The 19,965-nt window shown below is 38.4% G+C and overlaps 4 protein-coding genes and 1 long non-coding RNA gene across 28 annotated transcripts; 2 read left to right on the forward strand and 3 right to left on the reverse strand.

The window, feature by feature from the left end:
* Window positions 1-13: 13 nt before the first annotated feature.
* On the reverse strand, window positions 14-1,637 carry LOC116927137. Its single transcript, XM_032934124.2, has 5 exons — window positions 1,447-1,637; window positions 1,340-1,377; window positions 923-1,268; window positions 456-860; window positions 14-380 (listed from the first exon to the last, which is right to left on the reverse strand). Exons 1-5 carry the CDS (start codon window positions 1,487-1,489, stop codon window positions 271-273), a joined length of 942 nt encoding a protein of 313 aa, XP_032790015.2. The 5' UTR covers window positions 1,490-1,637; the 3' UTR covers window positions 14-270.
* A 131-nt stretch (window positions 1,638-1,768) lies between these two features.
* Window positions 1,769-2,506, forward strand: LOC116927229 (ER membrane protein complex subunit 5). Its single transcript, XM_032934263.2, has 4 exons — window positions 1,769-1,975; window positions 2,033-2,085; window positions 2,144-2,247; window positions 2,304-2,506. The coding sequence occupies exons 1-4, from the start codon at window positions 1,897-1,899 to the stop codon at window positions 2,422-2,424; spliced, it is 357 nt and encodes a 118-aa protein (XP_032790154.1). The 5' UTR covers window positions 1,769-1,896; the 3' UTR covers window positions 2,425-2,506.
* Window positions 2,507-2,731: 225 nt separating this feature from the next.
* On the forward strand, window positions 2,732-7,936 carry LOC116927158 (mitochondrial uncoupling protein Bmcp-like). 15 transcript variants are annotated; one of them, XR_006649573.1, is made up of 19 exons: window positions 2,732-3,405; window positions 3,470-3,617; window positions 3,772-4,048; window positions 4,125-4,249; window positions 4,310-4,370; window positions 4,437-4,556; window positions 4,621-4,875; window positions 4,963-5,023; window positions 5,751-5,851; window positions 5,914-6,352; window positions 6,435-6,599; window positions 6,652-6,739; window positions 6,813-6,869; window positions 6,934-6,982; window positions 7,062-7,102; window positions 7,174-7,436; window positions 7,501-7,568; window positions 7,631-7,689; window positions 7,788-7,936. XR_006649573.1 is itself a non-coding variant. In XM_032934151.2 (7 exons), the coding sequence occupies exons 1-7, from the start codon at window positions 3,339-3,341 to the stop codon at window positions 4,738-4,740; spliced, it is 918 nt and encodes a 305-aa protein (XP_032790042.1). In that variant the 5' UTR covers window positions 2,732-3,338; the 3' UTR covers window positions 4,741-4,885. The 15 variants fall into 15 exon arrangements, 1 of the variants encoding a protein (XP_032790042.1); XR_006649570.1 differs by having other exon boundaries at window positions 6,652-6,869; window positions 7,151-7,436; XR_006649569.1 differs by having other exon boundaries at window positions 6,652-6,869.
* A 428-nt stretch (window positions 7,937-8,364) lies between these two features.
* On the reverse strand, window positions 8,365-8,803 carry LOC123474648. Its single transcript, XR_006649574.1, has 2 exons — window positions 8,590-8,803; window positions 8,365-8,527 (listed from the first exon to the last, which is right to left on the reverse strand). It is a non-coding gene; the product is annotated as an uncharacterized LOC123474648 (long non-coding RNA).
* A 1,296-nt stretch (window positions 8,804-10,099) lies between these two features.
* On the reverse strand, window positions 10,100-19,871 carry LOC116927060. 10 transcript variants are annotated; one of them, XM_045177004.1, is made up of 19 exons: window positions 19,652-19,871; window positions 19,388-19,594; window positions 19,076-19,259; window positions 18,739-19,009; window positions 18,499-18,638; window positions 18,307-18,402; window positions 18,192-18,237; window positions 16,391-16,526; window positions 15,696-16,085; window positions 14,508-14,995; window positions 12,353-14,407; window positions 12,127-12,259; window positions 11,880-12,005; window positions 11,738-11,798; window positions 11,566-11,670; window positions 11,005-11,474; window positions 10,664-10,917; window positions 10,498-10,580; window positions 10,100-10,410 (listed from the first exon to the last, which is right to left on the reverse strand). In XM_045177004.1, exons 9-11 carry the CDS (start codon window positions 15,718-15,720, stop codon window positions 13,178-13,180), a joined length of 1,743 nt encoding a protein of 580 aa, XP_045032939.1. In that variant the 5' UTR covers window positions 15,721-16,085; window positions 16,391-16,526; window positions 18,192-18,237; window positions 18,307-18,402; window positions 18,499-18,638; window positions 18,739-19,009; window positions 19,076-19,259; window positions 19,388-19,594; window positions 19,652-19,871; the 3' UTR covers window positions 10,100-10,410; window positions 10,498-10,580; window positions 10,664-10,917; window positions 11,005-11,474; window positions 11,566-11,670; window positions 11,738-11,798; window positions 11,880-12,005; window positions 12,127-12,259; window positions 12,353-13,177. The 10 variants fall into 10 exon arrangements, with proteins under 10 accessions (XP_045032939.1, XP_045032944.1, XP_045032937.1 ...); XM_045177009.1 differs by having other exon boundaries at window positions 11,005-11,099; window positions 11,365-11,474; window positions 18,307-18,638; XM_045177002.1 differs by having other exon boundaries at window positions 11,005-11,170; window positions 11,365-11,474; window positions 18,307-18,638.
* Window positions 19,872-19,965: the final 94 nt, after the last annotated feature.

Below are 19,965 nucleotides of genomic sequence, written 5' to 3' on the forward strand. Positions count from 1 at the left end.
TAAAACTTAGCAGTTAAAAAAGAAAAAACAGTCTCGTTTATTTGATAATACTCAGGAGATTTTCTCACAATGAGCTTCAACATAGGTTTTCTTGATTCAATAATTTCAATGGCGGGGAAAGGGAAATTGGCCAAATAAGAATTTGCGACAAAATGAATTCTTAAAAAGGAATAATCATGAATATTCCGGGTAGCATTCAATATGAAAATAAAGAGAACCCTCGTCAAGAAAGAAATAAAGGAAATTTGACAACCATTACCCGAGTAGCTTTTACTGGGTAAAACGTTCATTAAGAGTTAACTTAACACGCGGAAGCTCATCACCAACATCAACTACACTGATTGCAATATCTTCTTCCGATTTTGAGGTTCTAATCATTTCTGTAAGACAAAAAAAAATTAATAATCCACGGGTTATCATTACAAAAGCTGAACTTTTTCTGAAAAAACTATTACCGAAGTGACGAGGATTTGTTGTGGCGGTTTGTCTAATTATCGGTAAAGGCTCGTACGCAAGCGGAGGCATTTCACTAGGAGCGGGTGAACGATGGGTTTGGAAGTCTTGCAGAGTTGGTGTCACTTGATAGCAAGGATGGACATGATTTGGTGCCACGAAACTGTACTGCCCCATCGCCATTCTAGGGTTACTTGTAGGCGGGGAAGAAACTATCGGAACTGTTCTCATCGGAACCGCACTAAAGCGGGCCGGCCGAGGGTAATTGGGTTGCAATGGGGTTGCTCTGTCAATCACAGAAGCAGCAGTAGTCTTCATCCATGATGGAAGTTTACCAACAAGTCTTTCAACTTGGGATAACGCTGATCTGCTCACTTTAGGAAGGGAGGAGACTCCAGTAACAGTGCCTTATAGATTAAGGAAAGATGCTAAATACACATCTTCAAACATTTACTCATAATTTTCTTACCATAAGGGCCAGAACGGGGTCTGAGGGAATGTTCCAACCGTGGATAAGGATGAAACTTTGGTCTAGACTGTGCCTTTTCACCCTGTTGTCTTAATTTGAATATCATATTTGCAACTATTTTCCATCTTAAATCCAACCCTTCTTTACTAGCTCTGATAGTGATGAGTCTTTTTCTCAAATCTAATGTTTTGTGAGCACGTTGAAGTTTTTTTTTTGCCATGTGACGCAAGTAGTTACTGCGATTGAAGTTTCTTGGTTGAAAAGCTGCTCTGAAAGGCCTCTTGTTATATTGGAAACTTGTTGTTTGTCTGAGGAAAGGTGAGTTGTTTTCCACGTTTTCTTCCTCCTAAAATGACAAGACAGATCATCATCTCCCCATCAACCTCTTTCTTCAGTAATGTAGATCACTATGCTTACCAGAGCTTTCTTAGCTTTCATATCTCTGATGACATCATCTGTGGAAAATTGATACACTAGATTAGAAACAAACAATTACACGTGCATTTCATAAAGAGAAGTTTTACCGAGAGACATTTCTACATAGTTCGGATCTTGCAGTCCTTCCATTTCAAAAGTTAGAGAATTGATGATTTGAGGAATAGGTTTTTTCCCGAAAGTTCTAATAAAAAAAAAGTCGTGACCCCGAAGTTCTAACTAAATTCAGGTATCACGGATGAAATAAATCAACTTCATGAGAATTGGCCCCGTTTTCGGATCGTCCCACAGATATGATATCGCCTGCAGCATAAAGCAGCGTTGAAGGTATTCAGCTGTTCATACGAAATTTGAAAAACATACTAAATCATGACACAAATGCTTTTACAACATTACCAGAGGATCAAAGATAAAATCTCTCTGAATTTTACAATTTTCATGTTGAACAATTTTACAGTTGTGCAACTCTGAAAAATTTCGACAGCTCCAAGCAGACTGCTAACGGTTTGTTAATTGTTAGTTACAACCTAATTGAAGAAATGTCAAACTCAGTAGCCAAATATACCTTTCTTTTGGGAATTTTGTTACTCCTACATGCAGCTTATTCTGCTGCTCAACGTAAGTTAGGGAGAAAGAGTTTTGAGAGACAAATAATATTCATTTTCCCTTCAACAGATCGATCATACCTCCGGCTAACTGAACAGGAATTCACGTCACTTCCCGCAGATGTATGTTCCAAAATTTTCTCTGTTATTACGACGAAATAACAGTTTATATATTTGGCAGATTATTCTTCAAACTATATTCAGCTTGTTACTTGCTGTTTATGGAGTAACCATGGTTGCAGGTGATTTCAAAGAAATTCGGTCCAATATTGATCTACAGAAAAAGTATGTATTTTTCCATCTCTCTAAATGAGAATAAATACATAATTTTTTTATTTTAGAACTTGGAAGAATCTGAATAATCGTCCCTCCTTTTACACTTTTAATCATCGTGGACATATTTTTAATCCCATACTTCTTACACGAACAGGCACTGGAAAAGGGGCATTAGAAGCCAACTAAGATCAAGTCAACCAATTTTGGGCATATCCATTGTATGTGTTTCTGTATGTTAATAAATTTGAACATTGTAGGAAATGTTAAATTATTTTGTGTACATGACTGCATGCTTATTATTTTTATCCAAATCTCTTTAATCTGTGGGTTAGGCAAAAACCGAATTTTTCTCCCATGTCTCATCTGGTCCCTTTTCCGCTTTGACGAAAAAAGTAACGAATAACGATTTAACGAAGCGAAAAAAAAAATTACAGTATAATTGCCAAAATTTGACAGCATTGCTGGTTTCTTAATACAGACGACGCAAAATCACGTGACAAAATTAACGAAGGCAAGAGCAAGACATTGACATTCACCAGTTCACATACTCTGATATCGCCCGCAGGCGCCGACTTATCGTCGGGTTATAGTGAATTACATACTGGTCTCTGCACTCGTATCATACCGCTACAGTTTCAAAGAGAGTGATGCCGTCGTATCGTAGTGCCTATTTATAACTTCCTGGCGGTATCCCCAGAAATACGATTGAGTTCATACATGTAAAGTTTGTGAGTCTACGTATAGTTCTTATGTAGAAAACGAATTAGGACGTTGGATTTGTCGAATAAGGATTCAATCAACAAGCTTAGTTAAACCTCGCCATATTGAGTTTGCCTATCATTAAACGCACTACCTGGCGTGGGCGAATGTGGATACTTGTCCTATACAGCAAATTAATTTTATGTTCCCCTGGCTAATTTTGTGAGGTTAGAATTGGTTGTTTCCAGTTTTCTATCACATGTAGTTGAATATGCATAGATAAATTAAGAACCAACCAATTCTTGATTAGCTCGATTGTACTAACTTCAGCCAATTTTTAAATTGGATTCACTCCACCATTTCTTTGATTAATAATTACTACAGCTTTAACAAAAATTCACATGGGTGATAGTCATGATTGGAGACCATTTGTGTACGGAGGATTCTCATCTTGTACAGCTGAATTTGGTATTTAATCAAAAAATGTTGAAACTTCGTTTACATTTGATTACTATTTTAAAATCTTTGTCAGGTACATTCCCCATTGATACTACAAAAACAAGACTTCAAATTCAGGGTCAAAAATTGGATGGTAGATTTACTGTTGTTCGTTACAATGGAATGTTCCATGCTTTGTCAAGAATTACAAGAGAGGAAGGAGTTCGGGCTTTGTATTCAGGGTACTTCAGAATCAAGTTCTCTTAAAAGCAGTAAAAAAACAAAAAATTAAAATAAAATATAATAAAAAAAAAAAAACGCAAATATCACAAATGAAACCAAAGAAAATAACCAGAGGCAAGAAACAAAAAATATTTTTTTCCTTTTCCTTTTCAGTATTTGGCCAGCACTCCTACGTCAGTCTACATATGGTACTATCAAATTTGGGATTTACTACACACTAAAAAAATGGATTGATCATCCGGAAGTCGAAGACATGATGACCAATATATTCTGTGGCATTATTGCTGGCGTGGTATCCAGCGCAATAGCCAATCCAACAGATGTTTTGAAAGTAAGAATGCAAGCCTGCTCAACTTCACTGCAGCAAAAGTCTATGTTTGAGTGTTTTGGAGATGTTTATAGACAGGAAGGCATATCGGGTTTATGGCGGGTATGTGAATGCATTTCTCTGCGTTATTTCTATTTTTTTGCCAATGGAAAACGAAAATTAATTTTAATGTCTCAAGGGTGTAGGTCCGACAGCACAGAGGGCAGCGGTGATAACAGCTGTTGAATTGCCCATTTATGACATTTGTAAGCATAGGCTAATACAGGGCAATTTAATGGGTGATACAGTATCTAATCACTTTGTGTGAGTTTTTTCTGGATAAATATTTTTGTATTAGCGTTTTAACAACACTTTTATTACTAGATCAAGCTTCATATCAAGTTTGGGTGGTGCCATAGCCTCGACTCCTATTGACGTTGTGCGAGTAAGAATCTTCCAAAATTAAAAATATTTTTGCCCACTTGCTTTAAATAGTAATACTTCTTATAAGGTGCGTCTGATGAATCAGCGACGCCTTAAATCTGGAGTACGGTTCGGGTTTGGAATGAGTAGTGATTTTACTCTTCATAAATCGAGACTCTACCGTGGAACCATAGATTGCTTCATACAGGTATTGTTAGTATAGGATAAAACGCTGCCGATTTAACTCAAATCTAAATCACTTTCATTGTTAGACCGTCCGACATGAAGGTGTCATGGCTCTTTATCGTGGTTTCATTCCAACTTGGTTGCGCATGGGCCCCTGGAACATGATTTTCTTCATTACATACGAACAGCTAAAAAAGCTATACTAATTAAATTTTAGGTGGTGTGTTACTGCTTTCATTAAGTTAACACGAAATTGCTCCCTACGTCCTTCCCTCCTCGCATCTGACTAAGGGATTTGTATTATCAGTACATTTCGTCCGAGTTAGACTAATACAAATAATGTAAGTAAAACAGTTTCTTTTTCAATTTTTTTTTTTTCGAGTAAAAACAATTTTTTGTCGGAGAATTATTGTTTCATCTCGCCATAGAAAAGGGGTCATCACCAAGACTGTTTTCGGATATTCAAACCTCCCGCCCATCGAAGCTCAGGTAGGAACTGGCAATAAAAATCTTTTAAGTCGTTTGAAAGTAAGATGTAGAATTATTTTTAAAAGCTGTTATGTGAAAAAAATTTTAACAGGTAGGAGAATTAAAAGGGAAAGATAATTACAAAATCCTATAAAATTCTAAACTAGATGGCGTGTAGTGCCTGTCTTTTTAAGTGGGGGGTGTGTGAACTAAAGGGATCGACCCCGAGCCCCGACTGGCTCTCAACGGGATAGAAATGGAGTAGGCGGATAGATTGAGGCATAATCATGGCAAACGACTTGATAGATCATGGTTCTACACAGAGATAAGGAGATGGCTCACTCCACGTAAAGCCCAGCAGTCGACATTTTCCCTCCTCTCCCTCTCTAGCAGACGAATTCGACTGCGCTGCTCCTTTCGGCCAGCTCCGGAATCATGGCTGTACTTGGATACCGTGGAGACCATGTTGCCTTAGGAACGTCATCCATTATTGAAATACGTTCTTTTTGCCGTTAGATTTGTTTTGCTGGATATGTAAGCGTTCAATCTATTCTTACTACTGGCTGGAGACTTTTAGTCAAAATTTTGAATCTTGCAATTTTTATAATTGTATTTCATGCAAGCTTCTGGCCTGCATCAGCCAATTGGGTCCAGCAATGGGATGCTCCCCTTTGACTGCGTAGTGTGACTTACATCTTTAGATAGATGATCTTTAGAGATAAATGACTTTGTTCTCATCAACTTTCAGTTTAAAGAAACCATTAACTCCTCAAAGACCACAAGTACACCTGTTACCACCACCCGGTTCCAAATCGATGATTGCTTGGATTCAAGAAAAAACAATGCTCGGTAAAGTAAATTTTACAGTTGCCAACCACAATAGTTCCGCCCTGTAATAAAATCTCGGTCAGTGACTCGGTGTCGCCAACGTGATACAAAGTTATTCAACTCTTTACATCAAACCTGTTGAGAAGGATGCCCCAGGCTGGATTACTCCAATTGAAAATGAATGGACACAGGTAACAAGTTTAGAGAGACTTTTATCAGATCACCTTGCAACCTCTTACTTTCATTTGAAAGTAATTCAAGTAGGTCGTCCTAATGCAATAATAATTTCCGATTTAATTTTTTGATTAGTTCATTTATAGCACTCATGCAAGATGCAACCACCATTTAGACATCTTAAAAACGTATTTTAGGATATGCAAACTATGGCACTAAGTTAATTTTTATATAATACTTCGCATGTTTGTCGCATGTGAAAAAGAATAAAAATGGAATGTGATGCCTAGGTAGCATAATGAGGTCAGAAGATTGCCCAACATCTATGGAAAAATGACTTGATTGATGGTAGTATTTTGTTCCAAGACTGTTGAATGTCTATTGTGAAGGTTTATCAGATAGTGGTACTGACACCACCTATCTTTTCTAGAACCAGCTATATTTAGCAGGTTGGCTTTATTGGAGAACTGTTAAACATTTGATATTCATAATGTTCGCAAGGCTTTTAAGAAAATAGTTTTCATTGCACTGGTGACAATTCGGAATGGCGAGGTGCGAATGAATCGGATTAAAAGTCAGCGTGGAAATGCAATAGGTAACAAAAAGTTTATGAGCTGTATTAATTTTTTATATTAAAGAATTGTTAGTTCCGCAGCTGGCAAGAAATGAGAGGACGATTGGTGATGAGACAGTTTATTCTAATCGCTGTAACTCATGGACACGTCGACATTCGTGGTAATCAAACTTAGAACGTCTGCAATGCGAAATTTTTCACCAATATAAAGGAAAGCTGCAAACATATTTTCAGCATTTTTAATAAAAAAATAAGCGCGTTCATTCCCTTCAACCAATTGTCAACGCGAGGGTAAATAAATAAAAAATGCCCGCTTAAAATAAATTCTATTTTCAAAAGATTTTTGAATTTTTAGCCCCGTAGGAACCTTCCATACGTCACTTTTATTGTAGCTGACAGTGACTGTAATTATGGCTTACTTAGCCCATGTTTATCCAGAGCTGCCTTCTTGATCCCCGCACTAAAAACTATCATCTTCAAAAGCTTCCAGGTTTGTTGTGGTCGTAGAACAGCAGACGACGAAGGTGGGGAAGCAACAAAGCAAATAAGAAATTCATTCATTTCGTTTGAAGTACGTACTACTCGATTTGAACAGTTCAAAGCGGCATTTTACCATCGGGCAGAATCCAAACGGTTGATGCATTGAAAATGTCGGAGCTCTGTTGATGAATTTTCACCAGCACTCTTCCACAAGACGCGCGCGAAGCAAACGATAGCAAAGGAGATGTGGACTTGAATTGGTTGTTTACCACCCGTGGCTTTCCCGCATCCCAGGATTAGTCTTGTACACCTTTTGCACTTGTACAGAGCGTTCGGGAACGAACTTAGTTGTGGATGGGTTTGCTGTTGACAAGCAAGGTTTGTTATCAAAAAGCATGCTGTACGTTACAAACCCCCATTTTGATACTTTTCTTTTCTACAGGGAAGGATTTTTACCAAACTAGATAGGAATGAAATTTCTTGTGGCTGGTTTGGTTGTTGACAAGCAAGGTTTATTATCAAACAGCATGTTGTACATTATGAACCCACTTTCATACTTTTCTTTTTTACAGGGAAGGATTTTTTTTACCAAAGTAGACAGGATATTTATTCTTAATCCCACAATGTCTTGGTAATAAATCGTAAGAAAAATGCCAAAAAGATTTCACCGTATTAATAGATGTATCAGCAAAATTGTAATACTAACTCGTGTTTTTTCCTTTAATGTAGACTACAAATCATGCTGAATTAGAATAGTATGTTGATCGAGGCTGGGTGCCAAAGCAATGGATGATAATTGTAAGCGCGATTGGAAATATCCATGATTTATTAACGTTCTCTCATGTTACGGTATTTTATTAAAGACAAATTGAAGTGTATATCTGGGCTCCCTTCTTTTCTGTGGCCCCGTTTCCCCTTGACTCATAATAAGCCCGTAGGGGGTCATGCCCCTACTGTACGGTATATATAAAAACAACATATATCGAGGTTTGGAGGGCTCTGGCCGGAAAGGGGACGTGGGGGTCCTCATAGTTCGATGAAATGCTTATGGAGGGCTATGTCGCTACCCACAAATCCGAATTAAAGGTTAATCGCTCCTGTAAAAATGTTCCAAATCTTCAGCTCTTCTTCCGGCTTCTCTTAGCCAAGCACTGGGTAATCTCCCCGGTGAGTCAATTGAGGCAGTGTCTCCCCCTGCCTTGGTTGACAGCAATTTTTGAAATGGTTATTTAACCTTTTAAAAGTTGCAAAATATTTTTTCATGTGGAGAATTATCAATACAAATTTTGTTTTACATTAATTTTGAAAAATTTGTTTTTCGTACTTTATTTGTGTTCACACTCTATACATTCTTGACATTTACACTTTTTTCTTTTAAGGATTGGACTCTAAACACTGCTGAGATGGCCACTGATGTGCAGTTCTTGTTCCCGGATTGCCTTTGAATTATTGCCGATGACATCTCAATTCTGTAGTTGGTAGTTATCTGTTGAACATAGTTGAAACTCATATTTATCAGAGTTTTGTTTACCTGCAGAATAATTTTGTATTCAATCTTTGTATATATTGGATTATCCGGTGTATTGAAGTAGTTTCACAGAATGTAATTTAACTCTTTCGGGGATCGATCCCCAAACTTTCGGTGTGCATTGCCGATGCTCAACCGTTGAGCCATGAGTTATATTTAATTTTTCACTAATATTAGAAGGCACGAAAAGATAATAAAGGCAATTTTTATAGGCTCGTAAAACTATGTGCTAACCTGAATGATGTAAAATAAGGATCATAGCTCTGTGGTAGAACGTTGGTGTATGGATATAAAGGTTTCGGGTTCAAATCCCGTCGGAAGTTTAGCACATTAAATTATGGTAAATCGTGTTGCAATTCTATTAGATGTATTTATTATAGACATGTTAAAAGGAAATTGTCTTGAATCATGCTACAAAAATTATTCTAAGTCCAAATTTGTTAACTCAATTAACTCGAAAATGTAGACAGCATGTGAATATGACTTATAGCTCAGTGGTAGAGCATCGGCACGGTACGCCACAGGTTAAGGGTTCAAATCCTGAAAAAGTCAACCGAATTATTAAAATTATCAACAGTTTCAGTTATAATAAATATATATTACAATCTGATATATATATGAGATCTCTCGGCTGGGGATAACAATGGTTAAAGTCCGTTGCAAAGTGTTTAAGTAACAAAATACTCGGTCACGTCGATAAATCGAAATGAATAATTTATTAAAATTTATTATTGAGAATTGTATTAAAGATTACCAAAATATCCGTCCCATTACTTCGTAATGGGGAAGTTTCTCGACCCGACTGGCTCCTGGGAAGGTAGACCCCTGGGAATGTTGGAAGCCCAGGACATCAGGAACCCACGTGGAATCGAACCACGGACCTTCGAGTTGCTAGGCGGATGCGATACCTTTCTGGCAACCCCCCCTATATCCCCCCCATTGATATTTGATCCCCTATGTACAATTTTGCACAGTTACCTTAATGTGTTGAAGAATAAGATTACACTAAAGTATGTCACATAGCTCAATGGTAGAGCGATGGACTGGAATACGATGTAACTTGGGTTCGAATCCCATTCAGCTGTAGTGGAATTCAGTGTCCCTGATGGATAATATATAGTGACATTAATTAATCGTTTTTTTTTTATTATTAACAAACATTAAATTGAGAAGGATTAGTCATCATAGTATGGGTTCGTTTTACATCTGAGTTGTAATGTTCCAGTATATATGCGACCAATAGCCACGTTGTAGAATAGGGCTTTACAAGTCTTTGGTTAAGGCACTCTAATTTTACTTAGCTATTTCTCTCTGCGTGCGAGATAATCTTCCGAGACTTACAGGACAGCAAAACTCCTTTGATTAAGTAGGGTTCCTTTTCAGTAATATTTATGCAAAATTCAAATAATGTTGAAAAACTTACCAATGATAAGATTCAGCAGTGAAGGTGTTACAAGTTCATGCCAATTACAATGGCGAACACCTCCAACAGATTAAAAATAAGAATAAAAAGAATTATAAAAACCTTGTATCAAGGACTTGGGAATTCGAGGTCCACAAATCGATAGGTAAAGACGAGCGTATAGAGCAAACGTGGAAAAAAGGTGATACCTTTCCACACTTCAACTCTTAATAAAGGCGTTTCATTACAATTATAAAAATGACACTACACTACAGTACAAACTGTCTTTTCAATTTTTCATGGAAGTTTTGCTCTTTAAGTTTGGCCGATACAAGTTCTTCTCATAGAACTTGATCACGACTTGCGGGCAAAGTTTGCTAGCCAGGATAGACGGAAATAGATCACAGTCATCGGAGGATTTCCTAAAAATTCAATAAACGGAACGAATCTTACTTAATACTTACTTGCTTACAGGATGCTGATACTGAATTAGATTGAATTGAACGAACCCTTTTTAACAGGACGAGAAGTTCACCGACTGTCATCGGTCGCTCCTAAAATTTCGATCAAATCCTGTTGGAAGAATGGGCATCTAAAAAGACACACGGAGGAAACCATAGATTTACTGACCACATCTTAATGTTCATTGCCACAGGTTAAGAATTTGAAACAAACCTGCACTTCAGTTTTTTCTTCTCCTGGCTTAGCTTGTTTTGCTTGTTTTCATGATTTTCATTCAACGATAGATGTTTTTCTTTTTCCTTTGTTATTATGTTTGTTTCTTTTTCATTTTTTCCTTCTCATTTCTTTTGCTTTCGAATGTTGCAATCAAATAATAGTAACCCGAGTTTCTCTTGGGTTCCCCAGTATTGTCATTGTCTGACAATCCTATCCATTTAAGCAAATACTCAACTTCACCATTCTTCTCCCTAATATGAAATTAAGATCCAGTTATAATCACAAGGCTGTCCATTTATATTAATGTTTTGAAGGATAGAAACAATTTGCAAACTAACCTCAGGTCAAGATTTTTCTCAACAATGTATTTTTCTTCATCCGTGTCACTTTGTGGAGTTGTAGCCTGATTTGTGATCTTTTTTTCTTGCCTTTGCTATTTCGGGACATGATTAAAATTACTTGGATTGTGTAGGCTAAGGAAAAATTAACTCCTCATCGAGATATCTTCTCATGTAACCAGAAAGGATAAAGTCAAATTTAGATGGACTGACCACTTCCAGGCATTGCAGGGGTCAACTGAAGACAGTGAAACAAGCATGGAACACCAGAGTAGAAAATGTTTTCAAGCAAGTTTCATCTTGCACACCAATAGACCGACAATTTTTAAATCATGTTGAAAGATTAAAATCTATACTCACTTGAATCAAGAAAAAGAGAAAATAAGATATTATTGTATCAGTTATTTACAGCTCCTGCACGAGCACTGCCCCATCTCACACTGCATGAGTGCATGGGATTTTGCAGAAGACTGCAATTGAGTACAAAGGAGGTTGTTGATGATTGGCTGTTCATTGGCTTAACAATGTAAAATTAAAATAAAAGTCTACGAAGTGGCTTACCACAAGCATGCAAAGGAAAAGGTAAATACAGAAACCATTACAAATAAGATAATTCATTTGGGTTTCTCCTCATATCCCTTGTTTCTCTTCTTCAAGAATGTATTCCTAAGTATTTGCCAAAACCCAAATAAACTTTCTAGGCTATTGGTCTAAGGTACTCTTCTTCACTTACCATTCGTTCACATCCATGATAGTTTGCATTCCAATACTTCATTATTCTGGGTCAGTCTGTACTAAAAAAACGATTCATTTCATACCAAAATAGAACTCTTGTCAATTACGTATGGAGATAAATGGAGGTTTGCTCTAGCTACCTGAGCAACTTTACATGAAGCTGAATTTAAAGTCCCAAGCAGACAATGCTTTAAGCTGAAAACAGGTTTTCAGGATGTTTTCAAGCGTTCTTCGGGTTAAGCTTATTACTTTATTCCCTCATGAAGCTTGAATTCCATTTTTGATTGCAGAATGGTCACATGAGGCAAATAAAAAGAAAATATTATTAGACATTTGTGATTGCACATATGGAACAATGCATATTGTGCAACAACCCAGCAAACCTACTATTAAGTGGTCTGTCTCTGAGTCTGTTAACTTCATGATTATTTCAATTTAAATTTTTGTACTGTATGTGGATTGTGGAGCAGTGAATGTTAGAATCACTTAAAGATCAGTAAAGCATGTATGGCCTGCAAAGCTTCGACAATGGTAAGTAAAGATTAGTAAAATTTATTTTGATTGATGAAGTTAACAGCGTAACACCAAAATAAAGGTGTGAGTGGTGGCTTACCACAAGCATGCAAAGGAAAAAGTATAAACAAACCATTCCTAACTGGATAATTTATCAGCCATCAGGATACCATGAGGGAAAAAAATGGCTGATGCCGTTTCTGATGCCATCTGATGGCGAAAACTGAAGACGCCTCGGAATCGTACGCCAAGAACTGGCCAATGACGTCATGGCCTTTATTAACGTTTTCACGATCGCATAAAATAACTCGACAACTGGCGACACCAGTTGAATATGTCCCCACACGCTTTTGTTGTTGGTCACATTCAATTTATTGCCACTAACAGTACTGACATTTAAGACTTAAATAAAGTAAATGGTAATGCTACTTGTATAAGCAGAATACTCGTTATGACAAAATGTAGCAAACATCGACCGTTAAGTTTTTCATTTCTACATGTATATAAATATTCTTGAAAGTCAAACCAAACAAGCTTTACGGAGGAATACACGAGGACCAACAAAACACACAAAGGACGTCATATTCAAAACAGGAAGGTCTTCTTCTGGCACGTTATGAATGGCCTCCCTCTCGACGGGAGTGGGTAACAAACGGAATGTAACAGATAATAAACATACGATTGCTTATACGAAAGTTGCTGTTGAATGTTTTAGAATTCAACGCTGTTGAATGTTAAAAACAAAAACAAAAATCCGGAATTCTACATGAGGAAAATGTGGTCGTTTTGGCAATCAATCGAGAATAAATAAAGCGGAATCAGGCCAAAGACGAAAAGGAAGCAATCAAAACGTATTTGGTCCAATTCTCTGATGTGTACATGTATGTATATTATTAAAAATGGTAGAAACAGAATTGAGTTAAACCTAATTGCTTGCTGGCGTGGTCGTAATTATGTCGTCAGTGATTATCGTTACCAACATGGCGGACGCTTCTGCCATCATGTAGTCTTCTTCTTCGTCTTCGTTATCATCAAGTGACGATCGACATTCCACTTCGTGTTTGGGTAGACAGCGGCTGTGCTGGCCACTGAATCGTTCACTTCGAGTACACCGACCTGAGGGTCCGTAAGGACGACCTGCCCGGCAGTAGAGATAACCACGACATCCAGGAAAGCTTTGGTCAAGGTAAAGGCCGTTCGTCTTTCCAGCGCACGGACTTTGCATGGAATTGGTCCGACCCTCGTGGACAGCCGAGGGATCATTGCAAGTCACGCGGCGACTGTCTGCGCACCTGCGTCCATCAAAGAGCTGGCCAGTCGGGCAACTGAGATTCGTTTGCACTTCCCCCAAGCACAGGAAATAATTCCGGCATCCAGACTGCTTGTCGGGATAGACTCCATCTGATTTACCTTGGCAATCCGCTTTGTGGATGGATTCCGGACAAGTATACTGAGACGGATCGACGCACAATTGGCCGTTGAAGATGGTATCACCCGAACATTGAAGATCCGATCGCGATCCGCCGATACACATGTAATAATGGCGACATCCTGTTGCGGGAACGGCGAAAAATCCGTAACTCTTTTCGCAATAATCTTTGGACGGATTAGTGGACAATTGCTGTTGGGGACGGATCGTAGTGGCGCTGTTCCGGCTGCTGATGACGAAAAAGGTCTGCGGTTGAACGGCTGACGGCTTCCGGGCAGGTGACTGAGGAGAATACGAATAATACGAATCCAGCTGGACGGAAGCAGCTCCATTGGCTTTTGATTTGTCTGTCGTAGTCACGTGTTCAGACGGGCAGCGGTAATGGTCCGGATCGACGCATTTCTTGCCGTCGAACAACCGATCGTCAGAACAAGTTAACGTGATCAGCTTGTGCCCGTCTCCGCTGCAAAAATAGTAATTCCGGCAGCCGGAATTCAAGTCAGCCTGATAGCCATTGCTGACAGTTGTATCTCCTAATTGACAGTCTGATGAATTATGCGGGCAAGTGTAAGCGTCCGGTTCGACGCAGCGTTGTCCGTCAAAGATTGTTCTGCCCGGGCAGACGTAAGTGGCTTTCATTCCACTCGTGCAGTAGAAATAACTCCGGCATCCAGATTCACCGTCTTGATGATATCCATCTGGTCTTCCATCGCAATTCTTGGCCACCTTTTCCATTTTTCAGAACAACATTTTATTTTTGTTTTTTTTTAAATTCAAAATTCAAAATTCAAAATTTTTAATTAAACAAAAAAATATATTCAATTACCTCGTTTTTAGCTTCGACCGGACTGGCAATGGGTGACGGAACTGGTAACGAAGGCGAAACTGTTGACTCTGTGATGGATGAGTTGTGACATTGATAATCGCTGGGATGGACGCAGCGCTGGCCATTGAAAACCAGTTTACCCGGACACAAGTAAACGGACTTTGAATTATTGGCGCAGCGAAAGTAACGTCGGCATTTGGAAGCCGGTTCGACCGCTGCATAATTGTCCGGCTGCCCTCGACAGTAATCGATCGGGCTGGTCGTCGTGTATCGGACGACTTCACGAGCTGTTGTCGTCGCCATTGTTGCGGTCGTCGTGATGGATGGTCCGACATGATTGGCTTGACTGGCGGATGTCACCATGCTACTACTACCACTATTGCCATTCTCCGTCGGGTTATTGTGGCCATGTAAACCCGGATGGATGCTGGAATGGTGATGGAACGGTGCCAAGGTACACGAGACCAGCAAGGACGACGTCAACAAAACTGCAAAGGAAAAAGAAAGAAACAGAAAAGAAAAAAAAAATTAAGAACATGACGTCAATGGCTAACCAATTTACGCGCGGAGGGAGGATCAGGTGTCAGACAGGTGTGATCGACAAGTCACGCAAAGGGAAGCCCCCATCTCCCAAATTCTAAGACAACAAAAAATAACAACAGCCACACATGAGACCGGACCTATAGAAAAACAAAAACAAGTTGGAAATCAACGTTGCTATTAGGGCTAGTGTCTGTTAATTGGATTGAACACAACAAGATCCGGCTCAAAGAATTTCTATCTATGGTTTAGAGCGCATGTTGTTTGAGCGCGTAGAAATTGGCGGTCGCGGTTGTTAATTCAGTGGCACACTGACCCGCTTTTTCTTTTTTTTTTCTCTTGTTATCAAATGCTTTGTGTGTGTGAGGCGATCTTGTTACGCAGAAAGAATCCGACACGATCAATAAATTCAACGATTTCAATGCGCTATATGGACAACACTTGGCGGCGTACGAAAAACAACGCCACTTGTGTTTTCTTTGAACATTCCTGTAGCCTTGAATTGAATAATAAAATCCGATGTTTCGATATGCAAATATTGGGGGGGGGGGAGAGGACTTCGTGATCGGATAAGACACCGCGAAATGTTAAAATCTATCCACTACTTGGCTGGATTTTCAATTAAATTTGTGATTTAGCGAACTATACCGTTGGCTATGAGCAGACGATTCATGTTGACGAGTGCGGATGACACAGAAGAAAAACAAAACAACGCAAAACTTAAATCCAAAATTCAAGGCGATTCCACAGTCCAGCACAATCCACTTTGAAACAAGAAAATGTAACACTAGTTGGTTGGAGGGGGGGGGGGGAATAAACAACAACAAAAAATAACGAGTGGTACAGGTTGCGAGAGGAAGAAACACAACCAACTGATGTCTAGAACCGAGTGGCGTTCCGCTTTTTATACGGAGGAGCCTACCGCTCGCAGAGTCGTCTGCTGCTGCGGTCGTGTCTTGCACGGCGGCGGGAGTTCGCGCTGTTTCATGGAGCAAATAACTCTTGGTGTTGATGATGATACGACAGACGAAATGGTCACTTAAAACAAAAACAAAAAACAAAAAAAATCGCTGTAAATTACCACAGCCGGAATTCAAAAGGATCTTGCAAAGCGGTTGGTAGAACTAAACGGGTTAACACTTGAAAAGTGAACCGGAATTCAGTGCGCGCGTCAATCTCGCAATTTATTAGTTAATGACTTCTTGATCCGGGTATTTGCAATAAAGTTAAATAATTGGATCACACCTTAGTTTGTACTTCATCATTTTGCTTATTATTTCTCTCGTTTTTTTTTTGTTTGTTTGTTTAATAGCCAATAAAAAGAAGAGCGGAGAGGAACTTACCTTTATGACGGATGTTCCAGATGTCGACTATTTTTGGGCCGCTGGCGTTGCGTCATCACTATCGGCAAACGCGTGATTTGTGAGTTATATCCCGGAGGTTCATTCTATAGAATTTTTCTAAACAGCATCCCTCCATCTGAAAATAATAATAATAAAAAAAAATGGGTTAAAATACCGTATTTGTGTGTAGAGGTAGACAAAGCATAATTATAATAATAATAATCTTTTACATTGTACGACGAGCCATCATCGAAACATTTTTTTTTTTTCAACACGGATATTGTTATTATATTTACTAAGCCGGCCACTATAAATATTATACCTACACGTAAGGAACGATTCTAAACAAAAAAAAAATAATAATAATAAATAAAACGATTTTTCTTTTACTTGGATCATCATCATTTCTTTTGTTTTTGCGCTTGTCTTTCAAAACAGATTTTCACCTTCAACTGATTACGCACAACAACAAAAGAGCTGTGCATGTTAAAGTATTTTTTTTTTTGTTGTTGGTGGTGTTGCGGAGAGAAAGTACAATTATAACCAGTAATAGTTTAAATAATGAAAAGAAAAAAAATACAAGATCCGGGTATGGTATCCGGACTTGTTTGTTTTCTTTTAAAGATAAGAGACTACACGTTTTGTCTTATACTATTTCAAGAGAAATATAAATAAAAATGGTCAATAATCTTTCCGTCCCTAATTGCAGCGTCGGGTTCCCTCCCCCCCAAAATATTTGTTTTTTTCTCACGAAGCGTGGAGAGAAAAAAAAAAAGGAATTCCTTTTAGACATTCGTCACGTCATTCAGGAAAGCATCGGCTAGTTTCTCTCGCCTAAATAGAGGTGAAACAAAAACCAAAGTGAGAATAATTAGAATAATACGGCGATGGGGAAATTCCGTCGGGGAAAACCATTTCGCTCGGGTGACGCAAATTATTTTATGTCATGTCACCATTTTTATCCTTCTTTTCTTTTAAACATTTTCTTTTAAATGTGTACGAATTTCTAACAAAAAAAAAATGTATCTGTCCACTGATTGATGACCCCCTCCTCTCGTTCCATTGGGCATCCGCCTTTTTTCGTTTCAAGATTCTCAATTACTTGAATTTCTCCTTTTTGGAACTGACGCGGCATCTGCTTCCTTGTTGATTGCTCTCGGATAATAAATCATGAATGGTGGCACCCAAAAAAAAACCAAAAAAAAAAACATTAAGGATCTCCCATCCCCGAAAATAAGCCAACCGGATACGCGCAAACGCCGCAACACTTCTAAAACGAGGTGAAAAAAAAAAAAGATAAATGGTAACCAATTATTAATGTGCCAAATGGTCACATTTTTGGTGTTTTCTTTTTTCGCTGTGTAACACAGAAAAAAAAATAAAAAAAAAATAAGGGACATCAGGTGTCGTCTTCTTTGTGGGGAGATTGTCGCGCATCCGGGTTTATAAACGAAAAGGGGACGCGCATGACGGAACTTTTTTTTTTTTTTGCGGTGGGTAAACGTTCGGACCAGCAACAAAAAATCTGATAACAAAAATTAAATTTTTTTCCCTCCCTACTTCCCCCTTAAAAAAAAAAATAAAATGGAAGGTGATAACAAGATAAATCTAGTACAAGGTAAACTATCTGTTGGCCGTACTCTACCGGTTATAGTTTTTGTTGTTGTTTGTTCCGCAAGGTCGCGCACGATTTTTCCCGTGAACGCTCACGGTTGGTGGGCTACACGCACATAGCTCTGATTACTGCAAATAAATGCAAATGGCAAACAGCAAAAAAAAAAAAAGGAAAAGCATCTCTTACCTTTTGCTCTTCGCTTTGTTCCTTCTTTAACTGGCAATTGATTCATCTAGAAATGAAAAAAAAAACAAGTAAATTAAAAATTCAAAGATAAAGGAATAGTTAATTGATTCATTACTTATCATAAACACCGGAATGTTGGGAGAAATTGTTCCATCACCAAACAAAGTCAGTTGTGACGGACAGGTTGTCAGCGAGTTCCAAGTATCTTTCACTCGAATTGAAAAAGGGGAAAAATTATTTGTTGTTTAAAAAATTCAAGAGTGACGAGTCCAAAAATGCTTGAAAGATTTTTTTTTTGTTTTTTTACACGAGTTTTCGTCGTCCCCTTGGAGCTTGTCTCATTCTTGATGCATAAATAATCGACGGTTTTTTGGCGGCGGCGAGAGGATATCACGTTGTGCTGACCGAGCTAACAGCTACTCACCGACTTTAAAAACTTTTGCCTCCCTGTCAAAACAAAAACAAATTGACGCATACAATCACAAGCGAAAAGGATCCGGCTCGTTTATAATATTTCCTTAGGCTTAAGAAAAAAAAACAGAAATACCTTTCGTGTTCTCTTTTGCTTTTTTTTTTCTCTCTTTTTCTATGATTCTTTTCTTCGACACGAAGCGGGACGATGAGTAAAGAAAAAGAAGATCCGGGTGTAACGGCCTGTTTCATCTGCACAGAAACTTCTATGCAGAACTGATAAATTGGATGTAAATGCTGATGTATAGCACTAAATTATCTAAAGATCGATGGTTCATAAATCAGCCGAACGTCAACAGCATTTGAACGAGAAAAAATCGCTAAATAGGCCATAGAATCTATATGGACTTTGACAATGTGACGGAACTAAAAGTTAGTCTCAAAACCCTTCAAAATGATTAACGTTTTCTTACCTGAACCGCCGCCGCCACCACCGCCGCTGTTGTTTCTGTTCGGCACTTATAAATCATTTCGGGAGGTACCATTCCGGTAGCACAACAACAAGTCATTTATTATGTGTTTCCTCCGCGTCACGCTTTCTTTTATACCACATAAAAAGTGTGTTTTAAAAATGCAATGTTGCCTGTCCGGGTCTTCCTTAAAAAAACAAAAAAAAGCAACAAGAAATTTAATTTGATCAAAATGAGGGCAGAAAAAGTATAATGTGGCGATAAACATTGCCATTCTAGTCTTAAATTAATTTATTAAAATATTCAAGTATATACCATAATCCATCACCTATCGAAACTATGCACCATCCACGTCTTTTTGTTTTTTTTCCCCCTCTTTTATGAGACACAGATCGGGGCTGCCGGTATTGAATACACATCCGTTTCCTTGACCCTCCATGTTTTTGAGCATGTCACTGTAGATAATCGATGTGCTTAGGCGCATGTGTGAGTTTTTCATTTTTGGGCCGGCGCCCGTCGCGTCTAAGAAAAACAAAAATGTATTGGTTTTCAATGGAAGAATTGTTTAAAAAAAATTACCTTGTGTAACCACACGGTCGATTTCTTACGGGTGTAGAGAATGTGTCGCGTCAAAAAGATGTTCGGACCAGGATATACTCGTCGCACGATCCTGTGATTGATCGGCTAGAAATGACGTCAGCGTCAGTTTCTATATAACTTTCCCCCTGAAAAAGAAACTTAAAAAAAAAAAAGACAGTTTGTCATCCGATCGATTTTTTTCTTCTTCTTTCCCCATTCATTTGAATAAAAACCGAACGTATAGACCAGGATTCCTCCCTCCGAAAAGAATTTCTATGTAAATTTTGCGTTTCTTTTTACCAGCGCCATTTATA

Source organism: Daphnia magna, linkage group LG7, assembly GCF_020631705.1.
Source record: "Daphnia magna isolate NIES linkage group LG7, ASM2063170v1.1, whole genome shotgun sequence".
NCBI classification, from domain to species: Eukaryota; Metazoa; Arthropoda; class Branchiopoda; order Diplostraca; family Daphniidae; genus Daphnia; species Daphnia magna.